This window comes from Ictidomys tridecemlineatus, chromosome 2 (assembly GCF_052094955.1).
Source record: "Ictidomys tridecemlineatus isolate mIctTri1 chromosome 2, mIctTri1.hap1, whole genome shotgun sequence".
Taxonomy (NCBI): Eukaryota; Metazoa; Chordata; class Mammalia; order Rodentia; family Sciuridae; genus Ictidomys; species Ictidomys tridecemlineatus.
In genome coordinates, this window is record NC_135478.1 from 119,300,812 (window position 1) to 119,319,915 (window position 19,104).

At 43.5% G+C, this 19,104-nt stretch overlaps 1 protein-coding gene across 7 annotated transcripts in view; it reads right to left on the minus strand.

Moving 5' to 3' along the window:
* Nucleotides 1-19,104, minus strand: part of Thoc5 (THO complex subunit 5) — a 43,837-nt gene that overhangs the window by 7,908 nt on the left and 16,825 nt on the right. For 5 of the 7 annotated variants that reach the window (XM_078039691.1, XM_078039690.1, XM_078039688.1 and 2 more), the window contains exons 9-20: nt 18,755-18,823; nt 16,511-16,588; nt 15,829-15,869; nt 15,544-15,643; nt 14,009-14,117; nt 8,254-8,355; nt 6,823-6,919; nt 6,138-6,252; nt 4,771-4,874; nt 4,555-4,642; nt 1,754-1,869; nt 901-1,091 (exon numbers count right to left, since the gene is read on the minus strand). In XM_078039691.1, coding sequence (XP_077895817.1) covers nt 901-1,091; nt 1,754-1,869; nt 4,555-4,642; nt 4,771-4,874; nt 6,138-6,252; nt 6,823-6,919; nt 8,254-8,355; nt 14,009-14,117; nt 15,544-15,643; nt 15,829-15,869; nt 16,511-16,588; nt 18,755-18,823 — 1,210 coding nt within the window. Of the gene's footprint in view, nt 1-900; nt 1,092-1,753; nt 1,870-4,554; nt 4,643-4,770; nt 4,875-6,137; nt 6,253-6,822; nt 6,920-8,253; nt 8,356-14,008; nt 14,118-15,543; nt 15,644-15,828; nt 15,870-16,510; nt 16,589-18,754; nt 18,824-18,890; nt 18,927-19,104 lie in introns of all 7 variants that reach the window. The other 2 variants (XM_078039693.1, XM_078039694.1) reach the window with 2 other exon arrangements.

Sequence of the window (19,104 nt, forward strand, 5' to 3'; positions counted from 1 at the left end):
TGGGACTGCTTCCTGGGGATGGAACTGCATCTGAGAACAAGGTGAGGGCAAAGTATAGCACCATTCAAACTGACAGGGATAAGAAGGGTGGCCCAACTAGAAAGAGCTCGAACTCCACTTGGAAAGGCCTGAGCAGTAACTTCAGTTTTAAAATGTATAAAAACAGGAATTAATGGATGAAAAGAAAACTAATGCCAAAGAGAAAGGAAAAACAGCCAGAACTGACGTGAGCCCAGATACTAAACATCAAGGTAAGGCACTAGGATCTGCTGACATATTCTGAGGAGCTATCTTATGCCAGGAACTACCTGGAAACTACATGAATCATCTTGGATTCACAATGAGCTAGAAAGGTATGCTTTTACCACTTCAGCCGTAGGGAAAGAGGCTCAGGGCTGAGTAGTTGCAATGACTCTTCTGTGGTCTCTGCACTCATCTGTCTCACTTGGGAGCTGGTTCCTCTGTGCTGCTGACTACGCACAACCAGAATCTCCAGACAGGGAGCACTCTAGAAGACTACCTGGGGACTATGACATGCACATTGCTTAAAATACTGATTCAGATAGTTAAAAGCAAACAGACTCTACTGTTTTTCCATAGAAAGTTCTGGAAGTTCAGCCACATCCTCTCAGTTTGTGGCCTGGCACTATTTCCTTGGTTGGTTGTTCATGGAGAACAGGTGAATCAGGCTGCAGGAATCAGGAAGGAGGGCATAGCTCTCCCCCAGGAAATCTGGCAGTAGGATTTTAATTTCTGCTCTGAACAGAGGTAAACGCACCTCAAAAAGCACATACCCTCCATGTCTGGCCCTGAGAGAATTGGTCTCCTGCAAGACTTTGATCTCTGCTCCATCTCCCTTCAAGAGGTCACCAGAAGGTTGAAGCCCGGGCCCTCCCTCACCTGAAAAGCCGCAAACACATCTTCTCCTGAGGAAATTCCTTGGGCCCCTCCACACTGTCATCGTGACTCTCTGTCTCCAGGTAGACATCCAATAGCACGCACAGCCGCTGCAGTTGGTTGGTTAAGAGCTGGTGGCTGGGCCGGGGACCGCACAGCTCCTTGTAGCACACATTGACCTCGCTCTCCATGGCCTGTGTGGGTGGGAAAGCCAGCACCTTAGCACTACCTTCCTAAGGGTGGCTCACTGCATTGGCCAGCCTTTTGTCCCAGGGTGAGTGTGAGGGTGCCACAGGAACTGTGGCTGTGCCTCAACATGAGCTATGCCTGCAGATAAAGCCAGACTGCCTCCTACTGAGGCCTCCTTTTCCTCTATACAATAAGGTTTTCCTGATCCTGACCCATGACTTTCCCTGCCTCAAATACCCACAGCCAGGAACACATGTATGGAGAGAAAGAATCTTGAGACAATAGCCAAGTCAGAAGGTACTAGTATTAAGACATCCTTTATAGCAATAAGTCATATCAGCAGGTGTAACCCTAATTAAACAGAGTGATTTCATCAGTTTCTCATTCCAGAGCTTCTGTAATGCTTCTGAGTTTACTCATGTCTTCACAGAAGTCCAAAACAACAAACTTTCAAGGCAAGCATTCCTATTTTATAAAAGGGGAAACCCATGAGCACCAAGGTAGGTGAGCAAGTGAGATGAGCCTAAGCCTTCTCTTATTATAGGCTTTGGCATACTTAGTGCCCATGACCTCAGCTGAGACAGGTTGTGACTGCCCACCTCTCCATAAGGCTTTTCTTGTTCCTCCTGTCACCCCTCACCTCCTACCCTCACCCCATGGGCCTCACCCGGATGTTGTCATCATTGCTGTTGGTTTTCTCCCCTTTCCAGTTCAGACAGAGCTGGAAAATGGGTGGGATGGAAGAGTAGCCAGGGTTCAACACCACAGCAGCCTGGAGTTTGGCTGGGAAGAGAGGAGAGGAAAAATTAGTTCTACCACCCAGTTTCCCAGTATGGCAGCCTTCCCACAGTACCCAAGGCCAGCTCAGATGTCTCCTATTAATCCAAGTGCTGCAGAGTACACTCTGGCACTAATTGTTCTAGAATCTCCTAAGTGGAATTGCAGAATGTGAGGTTTGGTAACTCTGGTCCCTTCAAGGACTTTGTTCTACTTGGTGTGCCACAGAGCTATGAACCCTCCAGCTTCTGGCCTACCTTGGGTTTACCCACAGGCTCAATTTGCCATCTGAGAGAATTTTTATTGTTATTTCTTCATATGCCAGGTTAAGGTGTGGTGTTGTGTTTTGTTTTGGGAATTGAACCCAGTGCCATTTTACCACTGAGCTTCATCCCCAGCCCTTTTTATTTTTTCTTTGGAGACGGGGTCTAAATTGCTTAGGGCCTTACTGAGGGTCTAAATTGCTGAGGCTGGCCTCAAGTTTTTGATGGTCCTGTCAGCCTTCCAAGTGGCTGGGATTATAAGTGTGCATCACCATGCCAGGGCCCCTAGCCCTTTTTATTTTGATACAGGATCTCACCTAAGTTGTTGAGGATTTTTCATATGAAACTTATTCTATTGTTTTTTTCTTTTCAACAATATTGTTATAGGGGCTGGGATTGTGGCTCAGTGGTAGAGCGCTCACCTAACACGTGGGAAGCCCTGGGTTCGATCCTCAGCACACATATAAATAAAAACAAAACAAAGGTCTAACTACAATTAAAAAAATAAAAAATAATAATGTTATATAATACCAGCAGTTATATAAAACATTTTGTCTATTCTCTTTCTTTTGTTTTTTATATTTTGTTATATAAAATTCTTTCTTTCTTTTCTCTTGTTCTTTCTCTAGTTCTGGGACTGAACTCAGGGCTTATGCTAGGTAAGCACTCTATCACAGAGCTATGCCCCAGCCAACATTTGTTGAGTCCTTACTGTATTCCAGGCACTACTAAACACATTTTATTCCATCCTAACTATGATTCTGTGAGATGGGTACAATAATCCTGATATACAGTTTATTAGGTGACAACTGGGGCTGACAGAAACTACCTCACCACCAAAGAGCTGCAAAACAGTAATGCTGAGTTGAACCAGAACTGCCTGATGTCAGAGTTGCACCCATAATTTTTAAACAAAATATCTGTATTTCTAACTATATTCATTTTTCCTCTGGTGACAGCCTTTGCTTTTTCAACAGGATGACATTTATCCTCTCTACCCATGGGCACTGTCTTAGAACTTGCTGTGATTTGCATATAGTTTGAGTGTGTCCCCTGAAGGTTTATGTGCTAGAAGGTTGGTTCCCTGTGTGGCAGTGTTGAGATGGGGTAGAACCTTTGAGAGGCAGGCCTAATGGGAGATGATTAGTTGGACACTGCCCTCAGAAGGGATTAACATAGTTCTGGTGGGATTCTGGTTAGTTCCCATATAAGTTGCTATAAAAAGAGCAAGCCTGGTCCATCCATCTCTCTGGCTTCCTGTTTCACCATGAGCTCTCTTCCACAAATGCTCCTGTCCTTGTGATACCATTGATAATATTAAGTCCTTACCTAATCTTGGAATCTCAGCCTACAAAAATGTGAGCTAAAAAAATCTCTCTTCTTTATAAAGTATCCAGCCTTAGGAATTTTGTCACAGAGTCCCCAGATGGACTAATACAGAACTAAAAACAACTTCTATAGCTTGGTGATTATAGCAGCAAACCTAGGAAATGAGTTCTTGTGAACAGGGCCAGGCTTGCTGAGGCTGGGGTGAGACAAATTCCTTGAGCACAGGATTTGAGTAGCTCCAGCAGGAAGCCTCAGAGCCAGATGCTGGAAGAGGTGTGAGGAATCACAGCTTTTGATGCCTCTAAAAGGAATACAGGAGTGGAGAAAAGGAAGGGGATCCAGGGCCCTGCTCTTTTTTATTTATTTTTAATTTTTTTTTTTTTTTTAGTTGTAGCTAGACACAATACCTTTAGTTTATTTATTTAATTTTTATGTGGTGCTGAAGACTGAACCCAGAGCCTTGCACATGCTAGGCGAGCACTATACTGCTATGTCACAACCCCAGCCCCTAGGACTTGCATTTTTTTTTTAAATATTTTTTGTTGTTGTAGTCAGACATAATACCTTTGTTTTATTTATTTATTTTTACATGGTGCTGAGGATCAAACCTAGGGCCCCGCGTGTGGTAGGTGAGCGCTCTACCGCTGAGCCACAATCCCAGCCTGGACCTGCTCTTTATAACCTGAGAGTGACACCTCTGCCCTTCTGAGGAGAGGATGGGGGTCTGATGCTTGACAGTGGTTAAGCAAAGGGTGGAGGGCTCAGGCTTTGAGGTCATCCCAGGTGACCTATAAAATGGGAAAGATCCTATCATCCCCAAGACTATCGTGAGGATTAAATGAGATAAAGGGTAGATGTGAATGCATTACAGAACAAGTGCTTGCTGAGAGAAGCTCTCACAATCACTGTTTGCTAAGTCTCTGCTGGCAGGATTCCAGGATCTTTTGCTTCCTTTGTGGCAACTGGGGCTGACAGAAACTACCTCACCACCAAAGAGCTGCAAAGCAGTAATGCTGAATTGAACCAGAACTGCCTGATGTTTGATTCTTGGGGGCTCCCCTTATCTAGAACCATTGTCAAGAGCAGAGAAATCACCTACCTGTGCCCCTTTCAACAAGCGCCATATAGTAGAGATTGGTGTCCCCAGCCAGTCCTGCCTCTACAATGTCTTTGGTAAAATGCAGATCCTAGAATAAGCACCATGAACAAAGACTCAGTTGTTGTCTTCTCTAGTTAAGCCCCTTGCACTTCTAGAATGGGCAGGAGCTAAAAGGTGACATGATCAGTATTTGTGACCTGTCACTCCTCCACTTACCATGTAATCCTCATGAGCAATTGTCACCCACTTCACCAGGCGAGACACAACCTTGGCAGGGAAGAGATACTGGCAATCGCTGGTAACTGGCACAATGCCATGTTCTAAATGATAGCAAGACAGGTGATGTCATGTGTGGAAATCACGTACCATAGCTAGCATCTGTCCAGGGCTCTCTGGAGGACTATGGTGGCCCTCTATCTGTCCAGGTACACCTGGCACTCAAGAGACACAGGCATACCAACCTGACCTTCACCCAGAACTATGTGCATATGCACAGACACAGCACCAGCATTCACAGTGCTTTATCCTTAATGCAAATGTTGGCCAGCAAAACAAACCCTGAGGCCAGAACTAGTTTCTGGGCCTCTGCAGCAATGACTGTTAATTAGATCAAATAGCTGAGAGGGCTGCCGTTTTCACAGCTGACCTTGACAGAGGAAGCCAGTGAAGTGTTTTGTGTCAGTTCCTCTAAGGGAGAAGAGCTGGAGAACTGCTCCTGGGTAAATTCCTGCTGGCAATTCAATAAGCAAATATGCCAACACAGTAAATGCTGTCCTGGATGACAATCACTCAACCTTGGGACAAAACAAATTCAGCAATGCTGATAGGGAGCAAGGCCTAATGGACAGGCAATGCTGCCCTGCAGAGAACAGGGTCCATGTGGAACCAGTGAAATAGCCTGGGAGGTGGGATCTCTTAATGGGTTATGGAAAAACAATGCTTTTCCTGACAGTGACTCAGAAAGATCTGACACTCCCACCCTGCAAGTGCTGTACACTCTGTAAACCAGTTAAGTATTTACCAAATGAATAAATTAAAAGCCCCAGATGGCTACTACCTAGGTCAGAAGTTTATCAGAATCACCTAAGAGCCTAGGAGAAAACACAAGGACTCATACTACCCTAGGGAGTATCAGATCAGTAGGTCTTGAAAAAGAGATGAGAGTGTAGATCCACAGTACAACGGTATTCAAATGTGAGCACCATGAAAGCAGGGGCTCTACTGTTCTTTCCCCTTCATTATGCTTGGCACCTGGCATGAACCAGATTCTCATTAAATACTTGTCAGATCACATCATCATCTGTGATGAATGATCTAGGATGAGCTGCCCTGATCAGCCCATGAACTTGTGACACCCAAAGGTTTGGGGCCTCTTCTGAGAAGGCAGGACAGCCCTCATGATTCTGCAGGGAGCTCAGAACTCTGCCTAGATGGGTCTGCAGCTCTCCCCAATGGCCCTGACAATATCCCTGCTCAGTGAAGCCATAAATCCATGTCTCTTTGATTAGAATTAGGAAAAGCTTGTCATTTTTGTCCTGTGTTGTCTGAGTGGCTGTTAAATCCCAGCCCTAACAGTGACTTACCCAGGGATGCAAACTGTTTGTGGAGGGCCAAACGGGACTGTACCCTGGTCTTCAGCAGTTTCATCGTGGTTTCCATGTGGCTGGCACTCAGTGAGTGGTCAGCGATCACTGTGTGCTGTGAATGACAATGAGAGGCATATACCTGACAACTCCCCCACTTCCTCCAGGGATTTGCCAGCCTGCACAGCCTGAATCATCCATGCCCTAAGGTGCATGCCACTTAGGAATGGCAGGGTTTACCCACTATGAATGGCCACACATTGAGTCCTCGAAGGAACAACATAAGTTGCTGGGTTCTCAAGAGACTGTGGCCAGCTCCTGAGAAAAAGCAGACTTCTGCTAAGGTGCCTGGTCCTCTGGGATTTTGTTCATACCTCATTTTTGGCATCCTTCCACACAAAACTGAGGGTGGCAGAACCTGAAGCCATGTTGCACCCAGAGAAGAATCCAAGTTACCTTGGTCTAGAAAGCCACTAGGCTTACAGAGAAGGCAAAAGGCACATTAATACTCATAGCCCCAGACATTTGAGTGTACTGAGTGGATGGACAGAGAATAGATCACAGTCCCAAATAAAGACATTCTGCTAAAATAAGCCCACAAAGGCCACCAGAAGCCTTTCTGGAATCTATACAGGAGAGGAGACATAGAGCCCTTTGTCCAAAGAGACAGGGTTAGTGTACATACCTGGGGCTGCTCTTTGGGGAAGTGGAGGCCACCCAGCTTCTGTACCCACAAATAGGGGTGACCCAAATCAAGTACATAGTCTCTCAAAGTCAGGATGCTACAGAAAAGAACACACAATAAGATTATTTAAATAATGTCTGCTGTAGTCCCTGGATATAGCCTTCTCCCATCCTCCCATGTCCTATAGACAGGAGGGTTCACAGACTCAACCATGTTCACAAACAGGCAGCCCACAAAGCCACTTCACTTCATCAGGTCCTTACTGGGAATTTCATCTCTCCCACAATTGCTTTCTTCTTTTCCCCCCTGCAGCCCCAAGTCAAAAGCAAATAAAAACCAAAAAGGCAAAGGGTGCACTGATCTCTTCATTGGCCTACCAATTTATAAAATGCTGGGGCTGAGGATTTGGCTCAGTGGTAGAATGCTTACCTAGCATGTGCAAGGTCCTGGGTTCAATCCCCAGCACCATGAAAAAAAAGAAAATGTTTCATATGGACTGGGGGTATGGCTCAGTGGCAGAATACTTGTTAGCATGTGTAAGGACTTGAGTGTGATCCCCCAGCACACTGAAAAACCAAAACAAAACAAAAATGCTACATATTTTTAATATGTTTTTTTTTGTTGTTGTTGTTGCTAGGTTTTTTAAAAAATTGTACTGGGGATTAAACCTAGTGGTTCTTAACCATTCAGCCACATCTTTAGTCCTTTTTTGATTTTTTTTTAAGTTGTAGAAGGACACAATATCTTTACTTATTTATTTTTATGTGGTGCTGAGGATCGAACCCAGGGCCTCACGTATGCAAGGCAAGCACTCTACCACTGAGCTACAGCCCCAGCTCCCTCTTTTGTTGTTTTTTTTTTTTTTTTAACTATTTTTTTTCAGTTGTAGATGGACATAATACCTGTATTTTGTTTTTATATGGTGCTGAGGATGGAACCCAGTGCTTCACATATGTGAGGTACGCATTCTTATCACTGAGCTACAACCCCAGTTGCCCACCCCCGCCCCACCTTTTTTATTTTGAGATAGGATCTCATTCAGTTGCTTAAGGCCTCACTACATTGCTGAGACTGGCATTGAACTTGTGATGCTCCTGCCTCAGCCTCCCAGGTTGCTGTGATTACAGCAAACCTGGCTATATATGTGTTCTTTCAGTTTTTGTTTTTGTGGTGCCAGGTACTGAACTGAGGGCCTTGTGCATATTAAGCAATCATGGGAAGCTACAACCCCTGCTCTTATCATAACATACTTTTCAACTTTTCTATGACATTCCTTTGCCTTGAAAGCAAGAAAAGTGCTGCCTTCTGTCCTGGGGTCTGCCTTGTCCCCTGGGTGGCCACTGGCCCTAACAAATCTCCACCTTGGGCTTGAGCCACCAGAGATACTCAAAAGCATAGAGGTTGGGAGAGAACAAGATGCAGCAGACTCACCCAACTTTATCAAACTGATACTGATTGGCTGGATTCGGAGTTTTCTTTCCATGATCTCCAGGATACAAACAGCTCAGGACAGAGTCAGGAGATAGCAAGTCCCTGCAAAAGGGAAAAGAGGCCACAGTGAGAATGCCAGCCAGAATCTTGCCTTGAGGTAGACCTGTGCATCTGAAGGTGAGTGCTTTCTATGGGCCAAACCTTTTATGTGCTGAAGTTACTGGATTGTGACAACAATATGAGGTAAGGAGAAATATTATTTCCGTTTTGAAATACATGGATTGTCCAAGCTTACGCTGCTGGTAAGTGCTGGAGCAGGGTTTGCACAGTCTGATAAAAAAGAGTAATAATTTATATAGATATTTTGTGGGGGTACCAGGGGTTAAATCCAAGGGCGCTTATCCACTGAGCCACATCCCCAGCTCTTTAAACTTTTTTTTTTTTGAGACAGGGTCTCACTAGGTTGCTTAGTCTTGCAAAGTAGGTGAGGCTGGCTTCAAATCTATGATCCTCCTGCCTCAGCCTTCTAGGCTGGTAGGATTACAGGAGTATACCACCACACCTGGCTAAGAATAGTATTTTTAATCACCAAAAAAAAAAAATTTTTTTTTTTTTTTTTTTTTTTTTTAATATTTAGTTTTTAGTTCTCAGCGGACACAACATCTTTGTTGGTATGTGGTGCTGAGGATCAAACCCGGGCCGCACGCATGCCAGACGAGCGCGCTACTACCTGAGCCACATTCCCAGCCCTTTTTTTTTTTTTTAAATATTTATTTTTTAGTTTTCGGCGGACACAACATCTTTGTTTGTATGTGGTGCTGAGGATCGAACCTGGGCCGCACACATGCCAGGAGAGCGCGCTACCGCTTGAGCAACATCCCCAGCCCATCACCAAGTCTTTTATAAAACTTACCCCTTCACTAGGCACAGTGGTGCATACCTGTAATCTTAATGGCTCAGGAGGCTGAGGCAGGAGGAGCCCAAGTTCAAAGCTAGTCTCAGCAAAAGCGAGGTGCTAAGCAACTCTATCTTTAAATAAAATACAAAATAGGGCCGGGGATGTGGCTCAGTGGTTGAGTGCCCCTGAGTTCAAACCCTAAAAAAACCAAACCAAAACAAAAAAACCCTACCTCTTCACTTCAAGAATTGTATGGTGGCCAGGGCCTTACCCTGGAGGAGCAAACCTGCGCACACTAGCAATAATTATAGTAATAATTTATTTTGTTTACATGTGAAGTTAGGTTTTCTGCTTGTTTTTTGGTTTTTGTGAGCACCCAAGGCCTCACTCATGTCAGGCAATCATTCTAACACTGAGCTACATCCCAGACCTATGTTTTTATTTATATAAACTGCATGTATTTATGGTGTTCAGTGTGATAATTTGATATATACATACAATGTGTAATGATCAAATCAGGGTACTTAGCATTTCTATCTCCTGAAATGTTTATCATTTCTTTATGTTGGGAACCCTCAAGCTCCTCTCTTCTAATTCTTTAGTCCTTCATAACATACAGTAAGTTATCATTCTACTATGCTGTAGAACATTAGAACTTATTCCTCCTATTTTGGACCTGTTATCCAATTTCCCAGCATACTCCCTTCCCAATAAATATTATTTTCACAAAGCACAACACATCCCTTTCCATTCCAAAGAGAAAAAGTATAGAGCTTTGACTTAATCTCATGATAATCACAGAAAAAGCCCTCCTTTATAATCCTAGAAAAAGATAACATTACAAGTGCTAGAGACAAGGTGACGCAATGCTATAAGCAGAGAAAGACAGTTTCACTGTTGCCACCCACCTAGGATGGTTAGGAGACAGCATGTAATTAAATGTGACAAGCAAGAAGAGATGGTGCGGGGATAATGTAGTAATTTTTATCACAAAGGACAACAAGGCCATTGTTTTCTTGAACCAACAGAGGTTCTCCTTCATCTTTCTAAGGAGAGCATCAGGAGCTACTCATCGGGACATGAAAAATGTGCTACTGAGTCACAGGAATGCCTTTAGAAACTTAACATTAGGACAGTGGTAACTGCTGGCTCTTCCCTGTTCTGTCTCAGAGTCTCTCTGCTGCCCCTGGGCCTCTGCTCTTTTCTCTGTCTCACACAGAGAACTGGCCAGAAAACTCAAGTTTTTCAGTCTTTCAGTCTTCCAGCATGTCACACATGCTAAGCTAGCAAGCTACCACTGAGCTACAACTCCAGCCCCATCTTTTAGTCATTTTTTGGGGGGTATTGGGAATTGAACTCAGGGGTGCTTAACCACTGAGCCACATCTCTAATCCTTTTTTATTGAGATAGGGGCTTGCCAAGTTGCTTAGGGCCTCACTAAATTGCTAAGGCTGGCTATAATTTGCTATCCTCCTGCCTCAGCCTCCTAAGCTGCTGGTCTTACAGGCATGCACCACTGCACCCAGCTAAGTTTTTCAGTCTTTTAGTCAGATTGAATCAACCCTAATAAAAGAAAACAGATAACGTACATGACAAAAAGTTGTAAACCTTGGTCCTCAAACATCACATATGTGCTATTACACAAGTGCTCTACCACTGAGAAACACACCTAACCTTTTTTATTTTATTTTGAGAGCGTGTCTAAATTTCCCGAGCTGGCTTTGAATCTGCAATCCTCCTGTTTCAGTCTCCTAAGTAGCTTGGATCATAGATATGCACCACCATGTCAGCAACAACAAGGGTTTTTTTTACAGTTTTTTTTTTAAACAGTACTAGAGATTGAATTCAAGGGTGCTCTACCACTGAGTTACAACTCCAGCCCTTTTTAAACACAGTCTTACTAAGTTGTTCAGGCTACTCTCAAACTTACAATCCTCCTGCCTCAGCCTCCTGAGTCACTGGAAATATAAGTAAATGCCACTGTGCCAGGCTATTGTAAAATTTTGATGAAAAGGGATTAAAAAACCTTAGAAAGGGGCTGGGGCTGTAGCTCAGTGGCAGAGCACTTGCCTAGCATGCACGAGGTACTGGGTTCAAACCTTAGCATCACATAAAAATAAACAAATAAAAGGGCTGGGTTTTGGCTCAGTGGTAGAATGCTTGCCTAGCATGTATGAGGTACTGGGTTTGATTCTCAGCACCACATTTAAATAAATAAATAAATAAATAAACAATAAAGGTCCATCAACATCTCAACATCTAAAAAATATTTTTAAAAAGATAAAGGCATTTTGTCCATCTACAACTACCAAAAAACAAAACAAAACAAAAAAACCTTAGAAAGTCGGTGTGGTGGCACATGCCTATAATCCCAGAAACTTTGGAGGCTGAGGCCAGAGGATCATGAGTGCAAACCCAGCCTCAGCATCGTAGTGAGGCTCTAAGCAACTCAGTGAGATCCTGTTTCTATTAAAATATAAAAAAGGGCTGGGGGGGCTGGGGATGTGGCTCAAGCGGTAGTGTGCTCGCCTGGCATGTGTGCAGCCTAGGTTCGATCCTCAACACCACATACAAACAAAGATGTTGTGTCTGCCAAAAACTAAAAAATAAATATTAAAATTCTCTCTATATTTGTCTCTCTCTCATTAAAAAAAAAAGGGTGGGGGGGCTAGGGTGTGGCTAGGTGGTTAAGTACCCCTGGGTTCAACCCCTGGTACCAAAAAATAAAAAAATAAAATGAAAATAAAAAACCTTAGAAAAGTAAAAATGATTAAGAAAAGTTTAACAGGGCTGGGGTTGTAGCTTAGTAGTAGAGTCAATGCTTAGCACACAGGAGGCCCTGAGTTCAATCCCCAACATCCAAAACATCAACAACAACAACAACAACAACAACAACAGAAAAGAAAAAGAAGAAAGAGTGGATAATGAGAAACCAGCTGTCATTTACCAAATGCTTCATCTATGCTAAACACATGACCTGCCTCTTCCTTAGGGCCCTAGTGGAGGGGATATTACAATTAATGAACAGAGTGAGGAAATAGACTTTGAGGTTAGACATACAGCTTACTGAGGAACTGGTATAAAGCATTAAATTAAGCCAGACAGCAGCCCTGTCATTAGCATAAATCAAGCAGACTTCTCCTAACAAGACAGCAATAGTGAGCTGGGTGCAGTGGTGCATGCCTGTAATTCTAGTGGCTTGAGAGGCTGAGACTTCAGGATTTCGAGTTCAAAATCAGCCTCAGCAAAAGCAAGACGCTAAGCAACTCAGTGAGACCCTGTCTCTAAATAAAATGCAAAATAGGGTTGGAGATGTGGCTCAGTGGTTGAGTGCCCCTGAGTTCAATCCTCAGTTCCCATCCACCCCCACCCCCACCCCCAAAAAAAGAGAGAGAGAGAGAGAGAGAGAGAGAGAACAATGGTGACATACCTGTAACCCCAACGACTGGGGAGGCTAAGGCAGGAGTTTGAGGCCAGTTTCAGCAACTTAGTGAGACCCTGTCTCAAGCTAAAAATAAAAAATGCTGGGGATATAGCTCAATGGTAGAATGCCCTTGGGATAAATCTCCAGTTCCACATACTAAAAAAGTTTCATCCCATACAGAGAGCACTAGAGTTACTCACTAAACCAAGAGCCCTGGCTGAGCAGTATAACTGGGCACTCAGAAGCAAGTCCTGGGCTCCCTCTGCTGGGAACAGGGTAAATTTCATCCAGTGTCCCCTGGTAATCAAGCACTTTTTTTTTTTTGGTACCAGGGAATGAACCCAGGGGCACTTAACCACTGAACTACAGCCCTAGCCCTTTTTATTTTTTGAGACAGGGTCTTATTAAATTGCTGGGGCTATCTTTGAACTTGCAATCCTCCTGCCTCATGCTCCTGAGTCGCTGGGATTACAGGAATGCACTACCGTGCCCAGCCCTACAACACTCTATTTTTTTTTAATCTGTATTTTATTTATTTTTATGTGCTGCAAACCAAGTGCCTCACATGTACAAGGCAAGTGCTCTGCCACTGAGCCACAATCCCAGCCTCTCTACAGCACTCTTAATGTAGAGAGTACTGATGCCAAAAGGGGACTAAAGGAGACACCTGAAAAGAATAAAATTAAATGTATTTACAAACAAATAATAAAGGAGTCACTCTATTGTCAAGCAGAATGAGAAGGGGTAGGAAGAGCCCCACTCTACCAAGTGCCAAACCTATGCCCCCCTGATCTGGGCAGGGCCAGGAGTACTGAGCTGGAGTGGTATTCTTTTTCAGTGGAAGCTAGTCCATCCCCAGGCTGGCCCTCTTTGTCCTCACTTTTTCCTACACCTGGCTGTAGAGCGAGACTCACGAGGTCAGGTGAGTTCTGGGGATGCTATGGCGGTCATTCTCATGCCTCTGCTTACTCTCCTCAAAATCTCCACTGGGATGCTTCAGTCCTCCACCCACCACCCAGGTAAGGACAAACCTGGGGATTGAGTGAGATGGAGAGCAAAAATCCCAGCACCTTGGGACAGAAAGGGAAGAGTGGCCTCATTTGTCAACCTTGTCATGTCTGCCAAATCTCATTTTTGTATTCACATGTTTTCCACTGGTTTCAATAGTTTGGTGGCTCTGCCCTACTCACTCAATTTGCATATATGCTGCTGGATTTATCATCTGCTGTGTAGTAAGAGGACTTCACAAATACAAGTCAGAGAACATTTCTAAAACCCAATGAGGTGCCAGGACTCCTAGGCCACAGGGACAGGACAACAGAAAACAAAGTGGCAGTGGGCTCCCTCAGGGCCTGAGGGAGAAATCAAGAGTAGCCTCCAGGCTGTCATCACACCCCATCTCACACCCCATACCCATAGTGACTGCCTCATACCCTGCACTGATGGGGGTGATCAGCTCTGTGGCAGTTGTTACTTTGGCTTTCACTGTCATGATGTTGAGGTTCATGAGGTAGTAGAAAGTCAGGTGAAGCACGCTGTCATCTGGAGGGGAGAAGGAAAAGAAGGTATCATTTTTGGGTCTAACAAAGTCAAAGTCTATAGTATTACAGAAAGAAAATTCAAACAGGCTTTACGATCTTCTACCATAAAACAAAAATGCAATTGCAATAATGTTGAACAAAAAAGAGCAGTGGTCTACAAATTCTTTGCTACTCTTCCCCATAAAAGGAGGAGGAGCTTCATTTCCTAACCCTTGAGTATGGGCTGAACTTGGTTATTCTGCTTCTAACAAATACAATATAGAGACGTAGCCAAGGTGTCAAGGTTGAAATCATTCATAACATAATGATATCATGTACTCCCGATGTGAGGTGATGATGACCACATATTTGCTACTCTTCTCCCAATTCTATAATCTCAATCTAATCAAGATCATGAAAGAAGAAAGAATGAGAAACCATCACTGCCCAAAGGAGGTTAAGGAGTATGACAACTAAATGTAATGTGGCATCCTGGCTTGGGTCCTGAAACAGAAAAAGGACACAATTTACAATAACGTTATAATAATAATACTTGTAGTTTAATAGTATTAGGCCAATGAAATTAACACTGGCTTTAATCACTATACTGTGGTTAATTAAGATGTTAACATCAGGGGAAGCTGGATAAAGAGTATATGGGAAGGCTGCGGGTATAGCTCATGGCAGAGTACATGCTTAGCATGCATAAGAATCTGGGTTCAAACCCCAGTATCCCAAAAACCCCAAACCAAAAGCATACGGGGATGTTCTCTATTATCTTTACAACACTTCAACAAGTCTATAATTACCCCAAGATAAAAAATTTTTAAAATGAAGGGCAAAGGAAGGACCAGTGTGTAGAGCATGTCATTTTTGTACAAAATAAAGAAGCAGAGGATAAATACACAGTTGCATAAAAGCTTCTAGATGTATAGAATACTTTTAGAAAATGGATAAGAAATCTCTATCAATGGTTGTCCTTGGAAGAAAGACCAAGGACTAGCATCTGAAAGTCTGGGTAAGAAGGAAATATTTCACTGTTAACTCTTACACTGCCAGAATACTTTATCATGTTCTACTTTTTCCTTAAAAAAACAGTTTCCAAATATATTCTCTGTGGAATTCCAAGCTTTAAATATATATTTACTAAATTAAAGATGTTAATTGTATTCAAAATCTGCATACTCTTGCAACTTATTCTTTGGATTTAACATGTTAAATTCAGAAAGAAATATAGTTTTTTTATCTTGCCTCTCTTATGTTTGAGATTTTTGTTGGCTACATTATTATGGTTATGACTTTAAAAAAAATCAAAGAATAACAAAGAGGAAAAACAGAAATAGGAGATCAAAATAATTTTGGGTGCAGAAAGGCTTCTGGCCTGCTGGACCCCCTCCATCTATGGTAGGCCAAAAAATTATGGGAGAATGAGATGAGTGCAGTCAGACCTTTGCACTTGAGGTCAAGTAGGACGGACAGTGGGTGTCTCTTTAGCATTTCCTTGCGCTTGTCATCCAATTGAACCCCCAGTGTGGGTCGCCGCCGTTTCTGGACAAAGGAATGAACCAAGATGATAATCACTGATCATGGCAATCTCTCCCCTTCTGCTCCCTCCAGACCTGCTGCTTCAACTCCCCAGGCTGCCCAGCTCCCCTCCCAGGAGCCCTGTCTTCAATCATCTTTCTTCTGCTTCTAGGGAGAATGACACCCATACAAGATAAAAGGATACTCACCGTGGTCTGCTCCTCCTCAGCATCCGAGTCACTCTCGTCATCTGCAGTTACACAGAGAAGGCAGTGAGAGATGAGAGGCCTCCAGAGGCTCCCTGAAGCCCCTCAACCAAGAGGCTCCAAGAGGCCCAGACTCTTGTTTCTTTAGAATAAATATTAATATGCTGCTTCTTATTCAGTATAAAAAACATGGCGATGGAAAAAAAGAAAAAAAGAATGTTTCATAATCTCACCACCCCTGATCTCTACAGGGCTTTTAAATATCACTTCTATGGAGCAGAAGTATATTTCCATGAGCCAGTAATAGTGATATGAATAATAATAAATACTCAAATAATTAAGAGTGGCTGCTATGTGCCAAGGATGATACTAAGGGCCTTGCAACCATTATTACCTCATCTAATCTGCATATCTACATGAGGCTACTGTAACTAAATTATGGCTCGAAAAATGTTGAATATCTTCCCTAGGGTCAGTGGACTAGTGAGTGGCAGGGCTGAAATCCAAAGTCAAGCACTGTTGACTCCAGGGACTGAGAGCTCTGCTCTTGTCTACCCCAAACACTGACACTAATATCAAGCTTCCTACTACAAAGAACCAGTCCAGCTACTTCTCAAAGGACAAGGAATGCCCTTGGGTGGTGACTAGGGTATCCCTGGAGGAGGTATCCCAACCACTATGTTACCTTGGGAGTCCTCAGGAGGCTTGAATAGAGCCTTGGCTTCGTCCACACTGCCTTCGATAGCCACAGACAATGTCTTATCTGGGGGCAAGAAAAGTTTCATGGGAAAGCTGCTGGGAAGGGCACCAGGCAATGCAGGCAAGCCAGCTCAGGGGCTGCGTGTCTTCTGCTTCTGCCCCATCTTTTCACTGACTCGGGTGGAGGGCAAAAGCCCTTTCTCCACATGGACAGGAACAAAATTGGAAACTTAAATCTTTTCCCCATCATTTACTGAGTAAACCAAATTCAATGTGCAGATTCCCAGACAATAATCCCCTGAAGCTAATGGTGAATGCTTCTCTGTTTAGGCTCACACCAAGGCACAGATATTCAAACCCAGGGCTAAAACCCCATGGAACTCTTCAGTTAGCTGTGCTATAAGTTCTCATTAAAAAGTCCACACCTGCCGGGTGGGTGCAGTGGAACATGCCTGTAATCCCAGCGGCTCAGGAGGTTGAGGTAGGAGGATCTCGAGTTCAAACCCAGCCTCAGCAAATCAGTGAGGCCCTAAGCAACTCAGCGAGATCCCGTCTCTAAATAAAATGTAAAAAAAGGGCTTGGGATGTGGCTCAGTGGTTGAATGCCCTGGTTTCAATCCCCAGTACGCCCTACCCCCGGCATAAAATAAATAAATAAATAAAATAAAAATAAATGAAACCAGTCTACACCTGTCTACCACCCTGAAACAACAGCTTTCACCTAAGTGCTTACTCTCTTCTGCATGACTCCAAGCACCTGGCTGGCATCATCTCATTTAGTAGGGATATGGATGCTATAGTCCAGTCCCAGACCTAAGTCCCTCATTCCTACTTTGCCTGAGCACATGGCCTGCAAAGTTAAATCACTACTCTGAGGGTCCACTGGTCTCAGGTTCCACATCTACGAAATGGAGATTAAATAAGTAGTAGCTGCCCTGTTGAGTGGTAAGAACTGAATGATGTTTATATAATTTTAATTATAAAATTATTTTTAAGCTGGGAATGGTGGCGCAGGCCTATAATCCCAGTGTCTTAGGAAGCTGAGGCAGGAGGACCACAAGTTCAAAGGCAGCCTCAGCAACTTTATGAGGCCCTAAAGCAACTCAGCAAACCCTATCACTAAATAAAATATAAAAAAGGGCTGGGGATGTGGCTTAATGGTTAAGTACCCCAGGACTTAATCCCTGGGACCAAAAACAAAAAGAAAAGTAAAAATATTTTTTAAGACTTGGGTATTTTTTGTTTGTTTGTACCAGGGATTGAACTCAGGGGCACTCAATCACTGAGCCACATCCCCAGCCCTATTTTGCACTTTATTTAGAGACAGGGTCTCACTGAGTTGCTTAGTGTCTCGCTTTTGCCAAGGCTGGACTCAGCCTCTCTAGCTGCTGGGATTACAGGAGTGGGCCACCTCCGTGGACTTAAACTAAATTTTGAGGCTGGGGATATAGCTTTGTAGTACAGGACTCACTTAGCATATGTGAGGCCCAGGTTCTATCCCAACATGGACAACAATAACAACAACAACAAAAAACCCAAAAAACAAAAAATAAAAAAACAAAACAAAACATTTTTTTTTAATGAAACTGAGGATCTGAGGAAAAGATTAAAAAAAAAAGAAATAAAGTTTTTAATCTTTATAACAATCTTGTAGGAGGTTGTTATTCAACCCTATTATAGAAGGAATAATATTATTTTAACTATTTAGATATGAAAAACTTAAGGCTCAGAGAAGTTGGAAACTACAGCCAGGAAGTAGATAAACCAGGATTCAAGTACAGGTCTGTGCAACCTGAGCTTACTCTCTCAAAACTGAGTTAACAGCCTGTTTCACATACCTGGCTTGAAGACACACTGAGTGACTCCTTGGGTCCTTCTTTGTGGAACTCTGGGGGCCTAGTGCTACAAAGTCAGGCACCCTTCCTTTTTTTTTTTTTTTTTTTTTTTGGTGGTGTTGGGGATGAGACTCAGAGCTTGAGCTATAGCCCCAGACCTTCCTCTATCCTTAAGGGTATAGAAAGTCACATATGCCTGAAATAGTCTCCCAGCTGCATTAAGGAAGAAAGACAAAGTCCCTCAACATAGCTGACTACTGCCTTATCTCTGACAACCATACACAAACCATCACAGCCCGCCCCCAAATCAACTGGATCACCCCCCATCAAGCAATGGCAAATTACAGAGCATTCTCTTTTAAAAATGTTTATAGAGATTGAACCCAGGGCCTCACGCAAGCTAGGCAAGTGCTCCACCACTGAGTCCCATCCCAAGCTCCACACTGGTTGTTTAAGCTTGAATTCTGTAGGGGCAAAATGGGAGTAAAAACAAATAAATTTTAAATACAAAAAGAAAAGAAAATTACTCACCCTGTCTAGGGGGCTGGGAGGAGGATTTCATATGAGCTGATGATGGAAACAGGAGGGAGAACAAAGGGGAGGGAGATGAGAAGGACCAGGAAGACACAAGAAGAGAGACAGTAATGTGTTGGTGCCCGTGGCTGGGAGGAGAGCATGCACTGGCTCAATATAAGTCTGTCTGATGCAATGCAGTGGGATGGGGGTGAGATAGAAAAGTTTAGGT